The 19,099-nt window shown below is 50.0% G+C and overlaps 1 protein-coding gene across 1 annotated transcript; it reads right to left on the minus strand.

Moving 5' to 3' along the window:
• Positions 1-7,933: 7,933 nt before the first annotated feature.
• SOCS3 (suppressor of cytokine signaling 3) lies at positions 7,934-12,544 on the minus strand. The gene is made up of 2 exons (XM_078653892.1): positions 12,197-12,544; positions 7,934-10,948 (listed from the first exon to the last, which is right to left on the minus strand). Exon 2 carries the CDS (start codon positions 10,813-10,815, stop codon positions 10,204-10,206), a length of 612 nt encoding a protein of 203 aa, XP_078510018.1. The 5' UTR covers positions 10,816-10,948; positions 12,197-12,544; the 3' UTR covers positions 7,934-10,203.
• Positions 12,545-19,099: the final 6,555 nt, after the last annotated feature.

Below are 19,099 nucleotides of genomic sequence, written 5' to 3' on the forward strand. Positions count from 1 at the left end.
ACTCTCCCTTTCACTCACTCATCCATACTTACACCCACCCTTTCACTCATATGTCCATTCATTCACCCTTGCACTTATCAATCCATCCATCCATCATTTCACACATCCACCTACCCCCCATCATCCACCCACCATCCACACACCCACTCATCCATCCTTTCACCCACCCACCATCCAATCCACTGATCCATCCTTTCACCCATCCACCATCCACCCACCCACTCATCCATCCATCCTTTCACCCACCCACTCATCATCCATCCATCCATCCTTTCACCCACCCACTCATCATCCATCCATCCATCCTTTCACCCACCCACGTATCCATCCATCCATCCCTTCACCCACTCTCCATCCATCCATCCTTTCACCCACCCATCCATCCATCCCTTCACCCACTCTCCATCCATCCATCCTTTCACACACCCATCATCCATCCATCCATCCGTCCTTCCCCTCATCATCCATCCATCCATCCCCTCATCATCCATCCATCCTTCCCCTCATCATCCGTCCATCCTTTTCCCTCATCATCCATCCATCCGTTTCCCTCATCATCCATCCTTCCCCTCATCATCCATCCATCCTTTTCCCTCATCATCTATCCATCCATCCATCTGTCCTTCCCCCTCATCATCCATCCATCCTTCCCCTCATCATCCATCCATCCTTTTCCCTCATCACCCATCCATCCTTTCCCCTCATCATCCATCCATCCATCCTTCCCCTCATCATCCATCCATCCTTCCCCTCATCATCCATCCATCCTTCCCCTCATCATCCATCCATCCTTTCACCCACCCCCTCATCATCCATCCATTCCCTCATCATCAATCCATCCATCCCCTCATCATCCATCCATCCACCCTTCCCCTCATCATCCATCCTTTCACCCACCCCATCATCCATCCATCCATCCTTCCCCTCATCATCCATCCATATATCCATCCTTCCCCTCATCATCCATCCATCCATCCATCCATCCTTCCCCTCATCATCCATCCTTTCCCGTCATCCATCCATCCTTCCCCTCATCCATCCTTCCTTTCATCCATCCTTCCCCTCACCCATCCATCCATCCTTCCCCTCATCATCCATCCTTTCCCGTCATCCATCCATCCATCCCCTCATCCATCCTTCCTGTCATCCATCCATCCTTTCCCCTCACCCATCCTTCCATCCCATCCATTTATCCTGCCCTTCATCCATCCATCCTTCCCCTTACCCATCCATCCATCCCATCCATTTATCCTGCCCCTCATCCATCCATCCTTCCCCTCCATCCATCCATCCATCCATCTCCTCATCCATCATCCTTCCCCTCACCCATCCATCCATCCCATCCATTTATCCTGCCCCTCATCCATCCATCCTTCATCCTTCCCTTCATCCATCCTTCCTTTCATCCATCCTTCCCCTCACCCATCCACCCATCCCATCCATCTATCCTGCCCTTCATCCATCCATCCTTCCCCTCCATCCATCCATCCATCCTTCCCCCTCATCCATTTAGCCTTCCCCTCATCCATTTATCCTTCCTCTCATCCATCCTTCCCCTCCATCCCTCATCCTTCCCCTCATCCATCTTTCCCCTCATCAATCATCCAGCTACCCTTCCACCCATACATCCAGCTATTTACATTTTCTCTCCATCCTTCCCCTCACTCATCAATCCATCTATCCTCTCTCATTATCCATTTATTCAATCTTTCATTCATCCATTCACCCTTTCACTAATTCATCCAGCCATTCACACATCCCTTCACTTACTCACTCGCCCACCTTTCCATATTAATTTTGAGCTGAGCCCTTTTGAGAAGAGGCCCATCAAGAACTTCACCCTCGCTGCAGGGGCCGTTCCAGGACTGGGACAGAAGCCACCCAGGGCGGAGACAGGATCCACCACAGGGGGGGACAAGAGCCATCACAGGCGGGGGTGGACTGGAGCCACAACATGCGGGACAGGAGCCATCACAGGCGGGGGTGGACTGGAGCCACCACATGGGGGACAGGAGCCATCACAGGCGGGGGTGGACTGGAGCCACAACATGGGGGGACAGGAGCAGGAGTCATCACAGGAGAGGGAAGGTGATCCACCAGGGTGGGCATGCAGTATTCTAGTATCATCTTGGGCTTCTCGCTCCCTCCTGCACAAGACAACGAGAAGACAGGCTCTATGTCCAAAATGCCACCCCCCACTGTGATATACAGTACTTACAGAAGATACTCTAAGAGAACTGATTGAACTGATTGTCCTCCATACTTTGTTCATCAGTGTGGGTGCGATTGTGCCATTTCTTTATTGTATTACATTATGCATGTTTGAAGAACCGAGGTTTGCTTACAAATTAGGGACAGTAATTAAGCTCGGTGAAGAGAAGCAGGTGCTGCCTCGGTGTAATCAGGGGTGTAATCTGGCCGAGTCTAGGATGTTTGGGGCCCTGGGTAGAAATGGAATGTGTGAGCCCCCCTCTAAATAGCAGATACAAGACGCATTCAGGGCTGTTTGCATGCGAATGGATGCCCTGCTCCTGAACCTGCAGCACCTCCCTCTGTCACCTTCACGCACCTCTTAACAGCTCATCAAGGGCTGGAGGTGTGAGGGCTGCCATCCCGCTGTGCCTCTACAGTGCTGCTGCTGCTGGGGGTCGGAGCTTTCATACAGCCTCGGAGTCAAGAAGGGAGGTGGGGGCAAGCTGTGCCCGGTTCAAATTACGGAAATGCTTTATTTACTTTGTGCGCGCCGCGCTCCCGTTTTTTTAATGGTGGACGCGGTTTTGATTTAGCAGGGTGGACGGCGTCCACCCTGAAAAACCCTCGGAAATAAGTGGGGGGATGCCGTCCACCCGCGTGGTACCCCGACTCGTGCCCTGGCATGAACGAAGATGTGTCAGTACTATTGTTGAACAGTATATTTATGGCGTGCTGTTTTTATCAACCAGCGTTCTCTTGGCGCTAAAAATAGACTGGAATTGTGACATAATTCACCCGCTAACCTTACGAAACAGGGAAGTGAATAGATGGGTTTTATGGGGACTTTCTGGAAGCATCGTAATCAGTGAGAGCCCTCGGGCTAGCTGGCAAAGCGTTCCAGGCATTCGGGAGTGTGCAGCAACGCTGTGTGACTGTCTGCGTGTGGGTGTGAGTTCATGTGTGTTTGGGGCCCTCTGTGTGTACGACAACGCGTACGTGGTGCCAGTGTTGCTGTCGGCGCCGTCCGAGGCAGGCAGTAGTGTCGCATGTGTGGGTCAGTGCCGGCTTGTGTTGTGTCGTCGGTCGTTGTTTGTCAGCGCGTGCCCGGTCCTGCGCAGCACTCACGCGCACACTTCCAGTAACCGCGCGCCCTCTTCCTGGAAGGAGCCCTGCACAGGTGTTGCCTGATGGGAAGGAGGGCAGTAAACAGACGCTGCTGTGCAGTGACGGTATAGGGATGGGCTTCCAGTCAGTGAGGCCGTGTGGGCCGGCCCCTGACACCCCAGGGCCTCCCCACAGACGCGCGCGCCAGAGGGAGCGGCCTCAGCTGTCAGAGCAGAGGGCAGAGCCTGCCCTGCGCGCCGTGCACCGTCCGCCAGAGAATGTATACAAGGAGAAGCCGATGGCATGAGAGGGGGGAAGAAGGGGAAATGTGCAGGAGAGGCTGCAGAAAGAGACATATACAGTGAAAAACAATATGTAGACGAGACAATGCTAAGAAAGGAAGGAGGAGGGTGGAGTGGGGGCAATATAAAGAAGAGTGGGGTGTGCCGTTGTAGAGGGTGACTAGAAGAGCAAACCATGAGTAGGGGTTGACACTACACACGGGTCCTGTGTAGGGTAGGATGGGGCAAATGCGTCAGTAGGGCGTAGAAAAGTCAAAGAAAGGGTATATGAACTAAGCTGTGCAGAGAGTTGTAGAGGGGTAGAGCCTAAGACGTGGGTTACTGAAGAAGAAATGTGCTGGGGACAGAAGGTGACATGAGATGGAGATGGTGCATAGGCAGACATGTTTAGAGGAGTAGGTGTACAGGAGTACATGTCTAGGGTGTGCTGCGTGGGAAATGTGCAAAGGACAGTGCACGGAATGGTGCATGTGCAATGTCTAGGGGTGTGGTCTAGAGTGAGACATCTATATGCGAATGGCAGGGGCTCTAGAAAGAACAAAATGAAGGGGGAGGGGCTTGTGAAGTTATTGGGGTAACCGGGTAAGGGAATGATAAGGAGGGAGGCTGCAGCGCAGGGAAACGGAGGGCACATGAGTATGAGAGGCTGAGGTGCAGCAGTGGCCGCGCTGTATAAAATGGAAGGTATAGAGGTGATATGGAGGTCGCAGTGTATGGAAAGGTGCGGCACTGGGGCATAGGAAGGATAAGGGAAAATGAGTATAAGTTGTAGGAAGGATAAGGCAAAAGGAGTATAAGTTGTAGGAATGATAAGGGAAAAAGGAGTATAAGTTGTAGGAAGGATAAGGGGAAAAGGAGTATAAGTTGTAGAAAGGATAAGGGAAAATGAGTATAAGTTGTAGGAAGGATAAGGGAAAAGGAGTATAAGTTGTAGGAATGATAAGGGAAAAAGGAGTATAAGTTGTAGGAAGGATAAGGCGGAGAGAGCTACAGTGTTAGGAAGGTACAGCGGTATAGGAAGGATAAGCTGCAGCGGAGGGGTGGACTATATACACTGGAAGGTATAGAGTTACAACAACGGTATGGAGGCTGCAGTGCGTGTAAAGGTAGGGCATAGATATATGGAAGGATAGGGTGCAGCAGAGGGCTGCGCTGTATAAAATGGAAGGTACAGAGGTGATATGAAGGCTGCAGAGTTTGAAAGGTACGGCACGGGGGTATAGAAAGGATAAGGTGGAGAAAGGGAGAGGACAGGTTGTGGGGAAGGATAAGGCGGAGAGGGCTGCTGTGTTAGGAAGGTACAACCAGGGCCGTCTGTAGCGCTGGTGGCGTCCATTGGGATATGTTTTGCCTCCCCACACACCCCATGACCTCCTTCTCCATGGATTCGCCGACTAACCCCCTCCAAGAGTAGGTTGACCAGATCCTTTACCCAAAACCCGGGACATTTCGCAAAAGTAGAGGAAGGACTACAAATTTACAACAATAAAGTGGCAAAGAATGGCATCCCTCATCCCCATAGAAACAGAAGAGACACTAAGATAATAAATAAAATGTCATTTTTAAAAACCGGCATCATACCTGTTAATTTAATTGCTTACTCAGAACAACTGCTTACTAGTCCTGCTTTGGAACACCTAAAAAAGTGCCTCACTGTTTTCATTTTACCCTAAAAAAAAAACGGGACATGAGGCACTTTTACCGAAATCTGCTGGGACAGCTGGTGAAAAACCAGGACCCTGCGGGCAAATCCGGGACGCCTGGTCACCCTATCCAAGAGTGCCCCTTATCTCTCCATAGCCCCTCTCTCACATACACTTTACTTATTTTAAAGAGCTGGTTGGGGTTGACTTTACCAATAATAATGTATTTCTACCCTTAGCTCCTGCCAATCGGGATGATACCCCGAGCACAACACTGTAACTGAGTGGAAATATTCCAGAAATCTGGGCCTGGCCTGTTATGGTGCAAGGAAAATAGAACTCAATTTGGCAAGTGGGCAGTTGTGTGCATTTCCCCAGCGAGTGACCTGTGTTCAGGTAACACATCTTCCCGTAGCTATGTCAAAGAAGTGGGAGCAGTCATGGAACAGGCAGGAACCACAGAAGAGATAGCAGTCATGGCAGGGGTAGGAGTGACAGGAGGAGTAGGAGCGACAGGAGGGGTATGAGTGACAGGAGGGGTAGGAGTGACAGGAGGGGTAGGAGTGACAGGAGGGGTAGGAGTGACAGGAGGGGTAGGAGTGAGGAAGGGGCAGGAGTGACGGAAAAGGTATGCGTAACAGAAGGGTTTGGAGTCAGAGACGAGCTAGGAGTGATGGAAAGAGAATGAAAGGGGTAGAGTCAAAGAGGCTTAGAATTAATGGTTCAGGTCTCTTTGAGCTCACGTGACCGATTTGGAGCTAAAGTGAGCCAGTTCTAGCTCCTCAGGGTGTGATGCCGGTGTGTAGGCACATATGTGCACATGCACACACTCCCAAACATGCTTACACGAAACATGTGCATGTACCTGAGCAATGTATGGATGTAGAGGAGATCAAGTGAACATTCTCAGAAATTATATACCATTCCTCCTGTTCAGTCTTGGGACTCCCTGTGAAATGGTACTCCAGGTGAGGTCATTGAATGAGAACGGCGCTTGTCTCGACTGTTGCATGGTCGTGCGTGTGGACCATGCAAGTGTCCAGCATGTGTTCCTCTCCACGATGTTGCACATTCCAATATTTGTTAGTGACTCTGTGGGTGTATGCAGGGCTTTAAGTGGGCCGGGTTCTGTCTGTGCTCAGCGCCAAAGGCAGGTGCTGAGACGGCTACCTATCGGGTTCTCCATCTCTGAGTGAAAAAAAATCTTAACCCTGCAGCAGTGCCACCCTTCACTGCCTTTGATGCTACTTCGAAGAGGCTGGTTCAGTTGTATGTAGGGCTTTCACAGTCTCATCATCTCAGAACTGAAGCATTTTCAATATTATAAACAACGATGCCATAGTGGTTGCTTATTTATCTTATGCAACTAACAACCATTGACAAAGCCAATAGCCCTGACTTGTTGTTGGTGTAATGTTACTTACTGTATTATATATCTGGATGCAATAACAGAAACAGCAGAATGCAAGTCAGTCGGGACACTATGCTAAACACAGGTTTTTAGCGTAGGTGTTTTAAGCCATGACCTTAACTACATCAGCCACGCCCCTTTGAGAGAGCCCCCCCCCCCATTTTTTCATTATGTGGTTTGTCTGAATATTACTGTATTGTTTAGGTAGATGAGTGTACGTCTCTGGGGGTGTGTTTAGAAAATGTTTGGTGTGACTCAGGTTTGGTTTACTTTGTGCCGGTTTAAAGTTCAGTTTGGGACACCACCCCAGGGCTCACACCAGTAGCTTGGGAGATGACATATGTATGGATTATTTAGATTTCAGTTGGAAGCCGCCATGTTCCCCTTGGTCCGTTCCTGCTCCCCGGCAATTCTCATCTGAAATCCTTACCATATGAAGGGCCGACATGTTATTACTTGGCAACGGTTTCATATCATGCATGGACTTCCGGGTCACTCCTTCACTGCATTGCACTAGGATAACTGGAAGATCTTGCTTCTCTAATTGACAGATGTAGGTCATCACCTACACCAAGGATGATTATACCACCAGAGAAGGTAGTCCTGAGACTAATTAGGGCCGAGGAACCTGAAAAGGGCCCGGGATTTTTTCTTGTATTTGTAGTTTATGAGTGGACCCCGGGGCTTTACCTGGAACGGATGTATTGGGAGCCCTTGTGATTGTTGCTTTACCTGTGTCCCATCATAAACTATTTTAACCTGTTACATTTTCATAAAGAGCTATTTAAAATCGCTTTAAAAAATATAATTTAACATGCTTTATTTTTTTTGCAACTGTATTTGTTGAGCCCAGTTGAGGTCTGAATCAAATAAAATTATTGATTGACCTGTGTCCCATCAGGTGGGCAGGTGGTACCACCTGGTGGAGCAGAACATCAGCACAGAGGTGAATCCACTGCCCCAGCCCCGCCATAGTCTGGTTGCCACACAACTGAGAGGTATTCCCGCCTGAAAACATGGTCCTAACGTGCATGATGTTAAGCTGAACAGGGGCAGTGCTTGCGCCCAGGGCTAAAAAAAGGCTTAGAAGGCACAGAGAACTATGGAGTTTGTCTGAACCTGGGCAGGAGATGGAGCCGAATAAATCGGACCAGGATGTATTTGGTGAATGAATCTTTGTACATACCTGAGATATTGGCAAAAGTCCAAGAGGTGTTTTTAAAATAACACATATATTCACTCAAAAAGCAAATGACAGAAAGTCAAGCATACCACAGATATTAAAAATAGATGTCTTTATTATAAATTAATGAAATGTTCCTTTGAATATAAATATAAATATGTGCAAGTCGTTTTGCAGTTTCTTCTGGTTTGCGCTTCAAGCAGTGCATAGGCAGGACCTGAGATCAAAGGAAAGAAGGGGTCTCCAAAGGAGGGACACACAGTGCATCAGGCGTTTGTAAACAATGTGAAGGCGAAGAGGATGAATTGGGACTGCAGCCTTTTGGACACTCTTAGCTCCCCTGCCACGGACCCAAGCTGTTTTCTTGCCTGGTCTTATACCCCAGCAACCTACAACACCCATTACCCAGCCACCTACCTGCCCTATACAGTAGCCTTATGTCGTGTCAGATAACAGAGCAGCCTTCCCCCATACACGAGACACCCATGTATGTAAGGCCTAACTTTAATACCCTGTCCTATATGTTAGCTATCTGCCATGCCAGAGGCCCCAGTTTCCTTCGTAGTCAGATGCCTGAAACTACCTGTCCTGCCAGGTGCCCCGACTGTGTGCTCTCCCAATTGTGCAGGTGTGGTGCCCAGAAGGCAGCGGGAAGTCATAGGCATAACGTCTAGAGGCTGCCAAACTCAGTTAAACTCATGCAAGGGAATACCTAAACCAAGCAGCAAGATATGCCCATCCCTCTGCGTGCTGTGAGAGTGGTGGGTCACCTCTCACCCAGGGGGATCTCCCTCGAGCAAGGATACACATCTTAAAGCGTTCAGGTAACCTGGCTCCCTAATTGACTGACTGCCCATGGGTACGTATTATTCCTACTGCACTACTCAAGCCATGCCCAGGAGCCTCGCCTCTTGTGAGACTCTGCCCTGCAGTGCTCGGTGTGAGAGCAGGGCTCGGGCCTACAGTGCTCGAGCGTGAGCTGTGACTCCAGCCTGCAGTGCTGGGGGTGAGAGCTGGGACTCTGGCCTACAGAGCAGGGGTGAGAGCCGTGACTCCAGCCTGCAGTGCTGGGGATGAGAGCTGGGGCTCTGGCCTGAAGTGCTAGGGGTGAGAGCTGGGGCTCTGGCCTGAAGTGCTAGGGGTGAGAGCTGGGGCTCTGGCCTGAAGTGCTAGGGGTAAGAGCTGGGGCTCTGGCCTGAAGTGCTAGGGGTAAGAGCTGGGGCTCTGGCCTGAAGTGCTAGGGATGAGAGCGGGATTTCTCCTGAAGTGCTGTAAGTGGGCAGCACTGTAGCCCTCTTTTGTGCAGTGCTAGAATGGAGAAGCAGTGACATTTCTTGTCATTTGGAGAGTTGAGTAATAGGGCACTTCTCAGCAGTAAGAAGTAATAAGGCTGTGCTCAAAAGGTGCGCCCTATGTTCTTCCCTGCTGTATTCGAGGTAGGAGGTAAACTAGAGGTAGAGGTAGTGCTCTTCTATGCCAGACTAGAGGTGAAAGGGAGGGCTTTTCTTTGCAAGGCTTGGGTTAGGGATGGGTGCAGTCCAATCCTGCACCAGACATAGAAGTAAACAGTAGGGCTCTCTCGTTATAAGGCGGAACGACCAGATACACATAAACATAGATTTCTTCGCCTTTTCAGTGCGTGAATTAAACATAAAGTGAAGACTTTGTGTTTCTAGAAACAATCCCTTTTTGGTCATGCCAGCATGGCCACTGAGTGGAAAGTCCAGGAAGTCAGAGTCGAGGCTCCTCTAGTGCAATGGAATAACGCCTCTCGGGGCCCGGGGCCACGAGGGCCGTGGTACAAGTCTATGAGAGCCAAGACTCCTCTAGTGCAATGAAACAAGTCCTCCACAGCCATTGGCTATAAGTCTTTTGAACCTTGACCCCACTATTGCCACAGAACAAATGCTTGAGAGTCAAGGCCCTGCTAGTGCAGCGAAACAAGTCCCTTGGAGCCTATGTAACAATGTGCAGCAATCACCGTTTAGAGCCTCCTCAAACTTTGTATGACACCCCTTGAATTGAGCGCCAATGCCAGGGTGGAGACAGGAAAGACATTTTCATGGTCACAGAGTGCAACTAAGCGGTTCATTGTCCCAGACTCTGTTGACATTGCATTTCAAGGCATCAGCACGTGCACATTAAGGCAGCTTTGCGCCGATGGGTATGTCTGTTTATGTTCCTCTCATGTTGGTCCTCGTCAGCAGGAACCCACTTGGTTGCTCCAGCACAGTGCCGAGCTTCTCAGATATCTCCTCTGCATCTTCCAGGTGCCAGCAGGAGATGTTGTTCACCTGCAGGAAGTCTTGTGTGTGCATGAGTAGCTTCACCATTTTCTTTCAGGCCAACAGATACCCAAGGCAGGCCCTACACTGGGGCATCGTACTCCTGCAAAAAGTCTCTTATAGGCGCTGGGAGCTGCTCCAACTTGTCACAGGTTTCCAGGTGCCCGTTGACAGTTTTCCGGCACAAGTGCTGCAAGGTGGACACGTTGGTAGGCAGAGGTCGTGAGAGGAGCAGAGGTATCTTCTCACCACCTGAGTAGATGAAGTAGGCCCGCTTGGTGTCAGAGCCTGATTGAGTGTCCAGTCCGTTGTTTGGCATATAGTGCTGCACCAACTTGAGGATACAATCAAAACGTGGCACAGCCTGAGTGCTGCGTGGGTCCGTCTGCAGGAAGAAACTGCACTGCTCGCACTGGATCCGCAGGTTTTTAGTGCCGGACTCTGTCTTGACACTGAGTGTGAAGAAGTGGCGGCGGTCAGAGCTGTCGCGGATGAGGAATGTACCAGCGGGATGAGTACTCAGCAGTAAGTTGGCCTGGCCACCAGTAGCTGTGCCCCAGTAGAAGCCACTGTCCTGCAGCTTGCGCACAGCACCAAGCACCAGCTGGTACTCACTCCTTGAGCTGAAGGTCTTCAGACGCAGGCTGCAGTCCACCAGGCGGCTCATCCCCGGGAACTTGCTATGTGTCACCATGGCGCTGGGCGCCAGCTTCTTTGCTAGGGTGGCAATCGGCCGCAGGATGCTGGCAAGGGTCACCCAACAGCCAAGATCAACTCCGCTGCAAAGACCTGTCGGTGGACAATGGTCACTCAGTCACTGCAGGAAACTGCAAGAAAGAGAATAGAGAGTGAGACGTATGCAAATGAGACAATTTTCAAAGCAACCTCAAAATGCAATCGACCTACCCAGTAGTCTAGAAACTCAGTAATGTAGCTCTAGGCTTGAAATCCTAGCACGCGCCTTCAAACATGAAACAACATGCTCCCAGCCATTCCCAGGTACCATGTAATAATTCAATTCCACCAACAAACAGCAACCGTATAACTGGTGTCATAAACAACAAGCCATATGCCCCTCAACCACACAACCCCAACAATTCCACCTTGTGACAAGCAAGCACTGTAAAACAACTGACACTCAACTACACAAGTTCATCCACACATACTTTGTCTTCCACCATTGACAATGCACACCCAACTACACATCTCAAACACCATATTTCAAACCACTCGCCCCAACCAAGCACAACACCTATCACTTACACCCAACAAGCCACCATCAAGTAAAGAAACCATAATATCACAACGTTTTAATCCAATACTTGCACGCCAACCATGCAACATAAAACATGGAATTATTAACGTGCACCTTCAATATCACACCGTAAACTACCCATCTAAAGCAGGAATACCTATTCAAACAACCTTAAAAACACTCCTAAAGCACACGAGCAACTACATACACTCTACAAAACAAGTCGTGAATATACACACACCCACAACTCTGGCGGGCCAGCCACATTTAGTAAACTATACTCAGTTATGACACAGTATTGACACTTAACATCAAGAGGACTGCGCTTTTAATTAACTCGTTGCAAATTACAGCAAGCCTGCTAAACATTTAATAGCCAGTGCATGTCTTTCCCATGGGGATCTGGGCTGCTAATTCAATAATGGAACCGCACCAGCGCTTCCCAGCAAAGCTGCTATAATTTTAGTTTGCCAGTCCCAGCACTGCTGAGAAGGGCTCGTGTTTTTAATGAGGCACTGCCGGCCCCTCAAGTGGACTGCTGCACTTTTAATGGGCTTCAAAATAGGGATGACTTTGGGTCGCTCAATTACAGTGACCAGCTCACAGGGGCCCGAATACAGTAACCTCTTCGGGTGCCCAGTAGGGCCCTGTCAGCGCCCACCCATGCACCCGAGTTACTATTGAGGCGTTCTTCACGTGCACAAATACTCTGTTGCTATCATGCCTGTACGCTGCCCCCCCTTCGACCCAACCAGCCCACACCGAGGCCTGCGCCCGGTGAGACATCGTCCTCTGTGTACGAAGTGTGAGTAAAAGTTACCTGCTGCGCTGCCAGGTGTTGGTGAACAACCTCCGTGCACCGTCCCAGCGGGGCCGCGCCAGTGGCAGGAGTGTCTGTTGTAGAAGGAGCCAGATGCCTGGTTAGCCCCGCCCACCCTCGGGCCAGGTGTGCTCCAGGGGTGCCCGGTACTCTCAGGTGAGGGGGATGATTCCTCTCCGGGGCTGCGCCGCTCTGGCTCCTGTCCTAGGGTCGGCCGGTGGCCCTGCGTTCAGTGCCCAGAGGTCCAGTGTCAGTAGCGCCTAGTGATACCCGAGTGTGGTCCTGTTTGAGCAGCGCTCCCTGGGATGAACAAGTAGTGCGGTTGCTGCTGACTCGCAGCTTAATAGCAGAGCCTGAGAGCGAGCGCGGCCTTTTCAATGGCCCGGCGCCGCCTCCCCCCGCCCCGCCTGTGTTCGCATCAGCTGCCCGCCCCTCTTCCTTCCTGGAACCAGCCTCCTTCTCGTAATTTCAGTCACTTCATCTCTGAAAGGGAAACAGAGAGATCCGGGCATGGGGCGGGGGGGAGGCGCCGCCCATTACTGGCACAGGCCGAGCCGGCTGCTCAGCTGTGCCCTGCGGCTTCCTCATGCCCGACCGGCGGCCTGCGCTCCCTGCCCTCTCGCATATACACTGCACCCGCCTCTCCTGTGCCACATACACCCCCTACGGACCGCTCCTCCGTGGCTACCTTGCGCCTCAGCTCGGTGAAAGCCAGAAAGAAGCCCCATGGCATGTTATGTGTGGGAAACTAACCATTCCTGGCTGGCAGCCAAGAAGGGAATTCGCAGGCAGATTCCCGCTTGTACTTCTAATGGGAAAAGTGAAACGACAAGTCCCAGAATGTAAAAACTGCTGATTAAATGTAAGACTTTTTTGAGGTGGCAAACCTTACATTGGGGTCACTGGGCAGCTATGTCCAATGACCAGGGCCGGTCCTAGGACTTCTGGGGCCCCGGGCGAAAGGGAGGATGTGAGGCCCCTCTAATTTGCATGTAACATCACAAGGATTGACATCACAGAAAGTGACATAGCAGGACTATTGATCTTATTTGGTGTCACTGAAGAGACCTAATGTTGATATCAGTAACATGGACAAAAAGATAAATATATAAATGCAATAAGTCCATATATTTTAAAACAGTATAAAATGGATTACATTTGTCACATTGGGTGGAAAAGCTAGGTGCAGGTCTCAAAATAAACCCACTGTGTCTTGCTTTATTTGGTTATATTTCCCATCTTGAAACTTATTTCTCTCCGTCCTGAGACTGCACTTTGGAATAGAAAAACTTCTAAAAAAGACGAAATTTCCAGCAAAAGTGTTTTTCTTTTTGGATTAATTTCACGGAAGAACAAATAAAGGAAAAGAGATAAGTGGGAGTGATACCCATTTCTTGAAGTTACGGTTTTCAGTAAGTGCGGAGGAGCAAGACAGAAAAAGAGTAAGAGTAAGAAGGGGGGGCAGCTGCCAGCGGCAGAGTGAAGTGGGCACTGTCCCTGTCCTCTCTGGGCAAGATGGAACATGACAGTCTGACCTCCCTGCCCCGAAAACCGACAAGCCTTATCTATAGGCTTTGGCTATTTCTGCCATCCTGGGAGGCGTGTTTAAAATGAAAAAGTATGGGGAAATTAAAGAAGTAGGGGCATGCCCCCAAGGCTCTAGACATGAGACCCAAAGACAGGCAAAATACTTCGAAGTAAATCTATAGGCCATCATGACATGCCTGGGGCTCATCTGCTCTTAGCATCTTAGCAGCACTACAAAATGGATACAAGGCCCAGGGAAGGGGGCCCCCACACCAGGGCCTTGCAGCTTCTCCGGCGATTAGAGGCCCAGGGAAGGGGGCCCCCACACCTGGGCCTTGCAGCTTCTCCAGCGCTTAGAGGCCTAGGTTAGGGCCCCCGCCCCCCACAGCTGGACCTTACAGTGTTCTCCAGTGTTTTGAGACCCAGGGAAGGGGGCCCCTCTCCCCTGAGCCTCGGAGCAGTAACGAGCAGGCACATTTCCATCCAAAACAAATTCGGTATCAGTGATGCGATCTGGCTGCTCCCTCCGCCCCTCACCCACCTCTCCTTATCTAAACAAAGGGGCCTCCTGTCACCTAGAATGGCCGGTACTTAACAGGGGCGCTGCGCCTTCCCCGCACTGTGAATTAACATAATTGCTGGCCCCTTCCCATTATGCTTGTCTCTACCCCCACTGCATCCCCTGGAATGCCACCACTACCTCACCAAAATAATTTCAACAAGCATTTACAATGCAATGGTTTTGCCTTTGTTAAAGTTAGAGCTATTGGCATTGCTCTTGACATTTTTTTTATTTATGTTTTTTTAACATAAATAAATGGCATTGTCATTTACAATGGCAGGGCACGGGGAAGGGGGCGAGGAGAGACAAAGGAGAGCTGCGGGCTCAGGGAAGGGGGGGGCGAGGAGAGACGAAGGAGAGCTGCGGGCTCTTGTTGTAATGTTGCATGGATGACTTGGTGCATGCATGGGTGCATGCATGGATGGGTGTATGGTTGGGTGTATGGATAGATGCATGGATGGGTGGATGGATAGATGCATATATACAGCCAATCCCTCAACAATTTATGCAATCCACCAACCCATCCAACCAACAACCCATCCATGCATCCACCCATACATCCATGCATCATGCATACATCCATCCATCATGCATCCATCCACCCACTGCGTCCCACTCCGACCCCTCTAAATATAACTCATTTTTTCTGTATATAGAGATGACTGTATTCACTAGTATATGCAGTAGACCTTTCTACTCTAACATTCCTATGTGACTCTTGCAGTACATCTATTCATATCCCTTCCATATGTATATAGAAATATAACGAGAATCAACAGTCTCTTCTTTGTGTGACTACATCTAGTACATTTCAATTGTTTTCCTGTTTGTATCTTTTACTTAACGCATGTAAATCAAAGTCCTTAGGTTTGGCAACTGGTTCTTATGTAAAGCGCTGTGACACCTTCGGGTAAAGTTTGCGCTACATAAAATCACATTAAATAAAACTTTACCCCACAAATCGAACCATCCATTTGTGCCTAGGCTTACATTTTACGGCCTCGAAGCACACAGAGAAGGGACAGTTTACTAAGTCGAGGCGTTGTAGGGTGCATGGCAGGGGACAGTTTTAGGCGCCAAGGGAGGGTAGGGAGCAGAGTCAGAGTACTTCACGGAGGTAGGGGGCAGTTTTTTATGGTTCAGGGCAGGGGGCTGCGGTACTTTTTGGAGCATGGCCTTATTTTAAAGGGCTCAGTTCAGGTGGAGGAACGGCACAAAACACCAGGCAGACAGAGGGCAGAAGGACACAAAAACGAGGGGAAACAATTCACAGCATCACTCAGCACCACCACAGCATGACTCAGGGGCACCACAACCTCACTATGCATTACCACAGCATCACTCGGCGCCACCACAGCATCAATCTGTGCAACCATTCAACAACTGGATCAAATATGTTCTCTAAATGTTTCAAGCTTTATTACAAATATCACAAAAATATGTTAATATTTCACTTCTGTTCTTGGATTTTCGTCACAATAAAATACATTGAACATCTTTCTGAAGGCCCTAACGGATTATATTGTGTGTCGGGTTGGCAAGCCCAGCCCTGCGCCGTGTCACCTTTGTCATCATGACCGTGAGACTATGGCAAACAGAAGAGGAGTTCTGTCACCGCATCCGAGAAAAAACAAAGCAAACCTCAACTCCAAAACAAGGTCTCCCTCCCTCCCCCCCTCTGGGGCCCGAAACGCATCTGAACCACTGCATCCCACGGGCGGCGGCCAATCAATGGCAATGTCCACTCTCGAGCGCCATGACCGGGGCTAAAATGCATCGCTGAATGAGCGACCGATTGAGCTATCAAACGGTGTATGTATACACACACAAACACACACTTAAGAGACATAAGTAACGCAATAATACCGCAATACAAGACACCAACAGTGAGTGAACGTTGAGTTTTTTAATGACATTATCAAACAAAGGTCACCATCTGGGCACCACGACCAATCCCTGAACATATGATAATGTAACACTAGCAACAGACAGAGCTGCTGTCGATCTGACGGGCACACATCCCAGATTCAGCGTGCATGAAGCAGTCACAATATTTTTAGTCTAGACGTCTGACACAATTGGCACCCTGAGCAGCATTTCCTTTTGATGCCCTGCCACAATCATTCTTAAATTTGTGCCCCCCTCACTCATCTCCAGCCTGCATAGGCAGACACAATTCTTAACAGGGGTACATGAAGAGAAAACACACAGCTGCTAAAATGAGTGAAAAGAAATCAAATTGTGCAAATCCTCCAGTTGGGCTTCCGACAAGACAGAGGCACTGAATCTTTTTAGCAAGTACATTATCATCTAACCACCCGCCATTAATGCCAGGCCACCATCTCAAGGATTCTCAGCAACCTATGCAGTAGGCCACGCCATTCTGCTAAAGAGGCTTTAGGTCTGGGGAGGGGAGCTACGTATGGCCTATGAGTAGATTCAACACTTCCTCCTCAACTGCAGCCAGAAATCTTGAATTAGATCAACAGAAATATGTTCCCAGAGTTCCACAGGGAGTACAACAGGTGCCTTCCCTCTCACCTCTGCCCTTCAATGGCTACACCCACCCCAGGCTCAAATATCAGAACAACATCAGATGCACTTGCAAATGTCTGATGACACCCAAGCACATCTACTTGAAGAACAGAGAGGCGGGTTCTGCTGAATACCTTGATTACACCCACCACTGGATGAGGGAGAGATTGCTCCGCTTGTAAAAATGTGTAGACTGTAGCACAAGTTCTGGGAATTGGTGTCGCCAAATCATTCCTGTTAGACTTGCTTGCATCCTTGGGGCCTGGGTCCAGCTGACCTACAGGGCAAACTGGCAGTGCAGAAGAACTGGTCCGACAAGTCAGTGTGTGAGCTGGTTGTTTGGCTGTTTGTGGGCCTTTTTTATGGCCTGGCGAGCCTGGCTTTACTGTTAATTTGACAACTTTTTCCACAAACATTGCCCGCAGCGAGTACACATGCATGCAGTCTCCCATCCATTGCAAAACATCCACACAGCTGCCCTTCACAAGTTAAAAACGGCCGCGATCAGCAAATGGGGTGGCGTATTTTCTGCCCCAGTCAGACACAACCATGCACAGGGTAAAAGACACAGGAATCACTTGTGTTCCTATTTTTGACACAGGTGAAGGCTCCTGTGGCAGAGCTCGGAGCAGTGCGCTGCATTCGGCACCAGCCTCATTACAACATGTACACACTCACTCAGTGCGCCTCTTGGGTAGAATGCGGGGAGTGGCACACACACACTGAGTATGTTTGGAATTAATGCATTATTTACATGTAACATGGTTTCTAATATTCATATAGTTATTTACCTCCAAGTCTGGACACTGGTATGAGGGCCCTTTGGAAATGCATGCTTTCGTCTAGAAAACCCAAGATCTGCTGACAAAGACATCTAACTTATAAAAGATCTCAGAGTGCCCTTTTTGGCAAAAACAGGCTAGAGTGAAACCACAATGCCACTCTCCCGAGTGCCAGGATGAATGAAAAGCGAAACTGATGGCAACGCAAAACTAGAACAATGAGCGCAGGACATGGGTGCAGTTTGTTTACCACCCGCTCCATCCTTCACGTCCGTCTCTCTTCCCATACCACATGTGACGTGTTGGAAGGACGCATGCCAGGGAAGCTTTCACAGCTACGGTCTGTGCAGCGTGTGAGTAAAGTATACACTGGTACTGCGAAGGAATCACACGGTGAAAAGTTTGGGGATTTTTGAGTGGAACGGTGCGTGTATGTGTATGCTGTGCTCACCAATGACGCATGTATGGTATGTCAGTAACATGCCGTGAGGGAAGCTTGCTTTGATCCTGTTTAAGCAGAACGGTGTCTATTAGTTACTAAAACTGGAAGGTGGAGCTTTTCATTGCTCAAAAGGGTACATTTTCCGATATATATATCTCTTTCCATGCTAATGGTCGCTCGGTTTTACTCACAGAAAAGTGTCCCGCATTTGGTAGTTGAACGTCACTGAATAAAACTTGGCAGCTTTAGGATGTAAAGTGTTGGGGATTCCAGTGCCGCGCCTGCCTCGGGTGCCCTAAAGCCTAGCTCTGGATTCTGATGCAAGGTCCCGAATGTGGCATCAAGCGGCCACAAACTGCTGTTCTGTGAAGAAGTAAAACACGGAAAGAGGCTGGCTGGACACAATAAGCATTGGCGCCTGGGCAAGGAGGTAATGAAGACTCGCTTTCCCACAGCAAAAACAAGCGCAGGGGGGGGGGGGGCTTCCCTGTCCACGCTGAGAATAAACCACAGGGCAGCGCACTCGGACCCTTTCCCCAGACACAACAACACCGCCGCCCGGCGAGGGCTCCAGGCGCAGAGCGGCATGGGAATGGCAAGTGGACTATACCAATCCTTGTGGGGTGAAGCGGGGGAGCGGGGTTCAATGTACACATGGCCTTTAAAAGCACGAAGGGTTGCCACTGAATCACAAATAAGCATTTTTGTGTTCCAGATTAAATTAGCAGTCCATTCACTTCGTATACAAACGGCGGCCTTCCTCCACCTCCCCTCTCTCTGCCCCTCCTCAGCCCCCTGCCTGCTGCACCCCGTCCCCAACTGAGGCCCCGGCTGGAGGGGCACAAAGGCCGGAACAGGCCGCAGCCGGGGCCTCGAGTAGGCCACTCTGCCGCTTCCCCGCCTCCCTCCCGGGGTGCCGTTCTTACCTGCTGGACGGGGGTGTTGGGCCCCGGGAACCTGCTGGAGCCGTTTCGGTAGGGTGAGGGGGCCAGGAGCCGGAGCCGGAGGCGGGTCCGGGTGGAGTGCGGCCGCCGCGCTGTGTCTGTGTCCGGGCT

This window comes from Lissotriton helveticus, chromosome 7, assembly GCF_964261635.1.
Source record: "Lissotriton helveticus chromosome 7, aLisHel1.1, whole genome shotgun sequence".
NCBI classification, from domain to species: domain Eukaryota; kingdom Metazoa; phylum Chordata; class Amphibia; order Caudata; family Salamandridae; genus Lissotriton; species Lissotriton helveticus.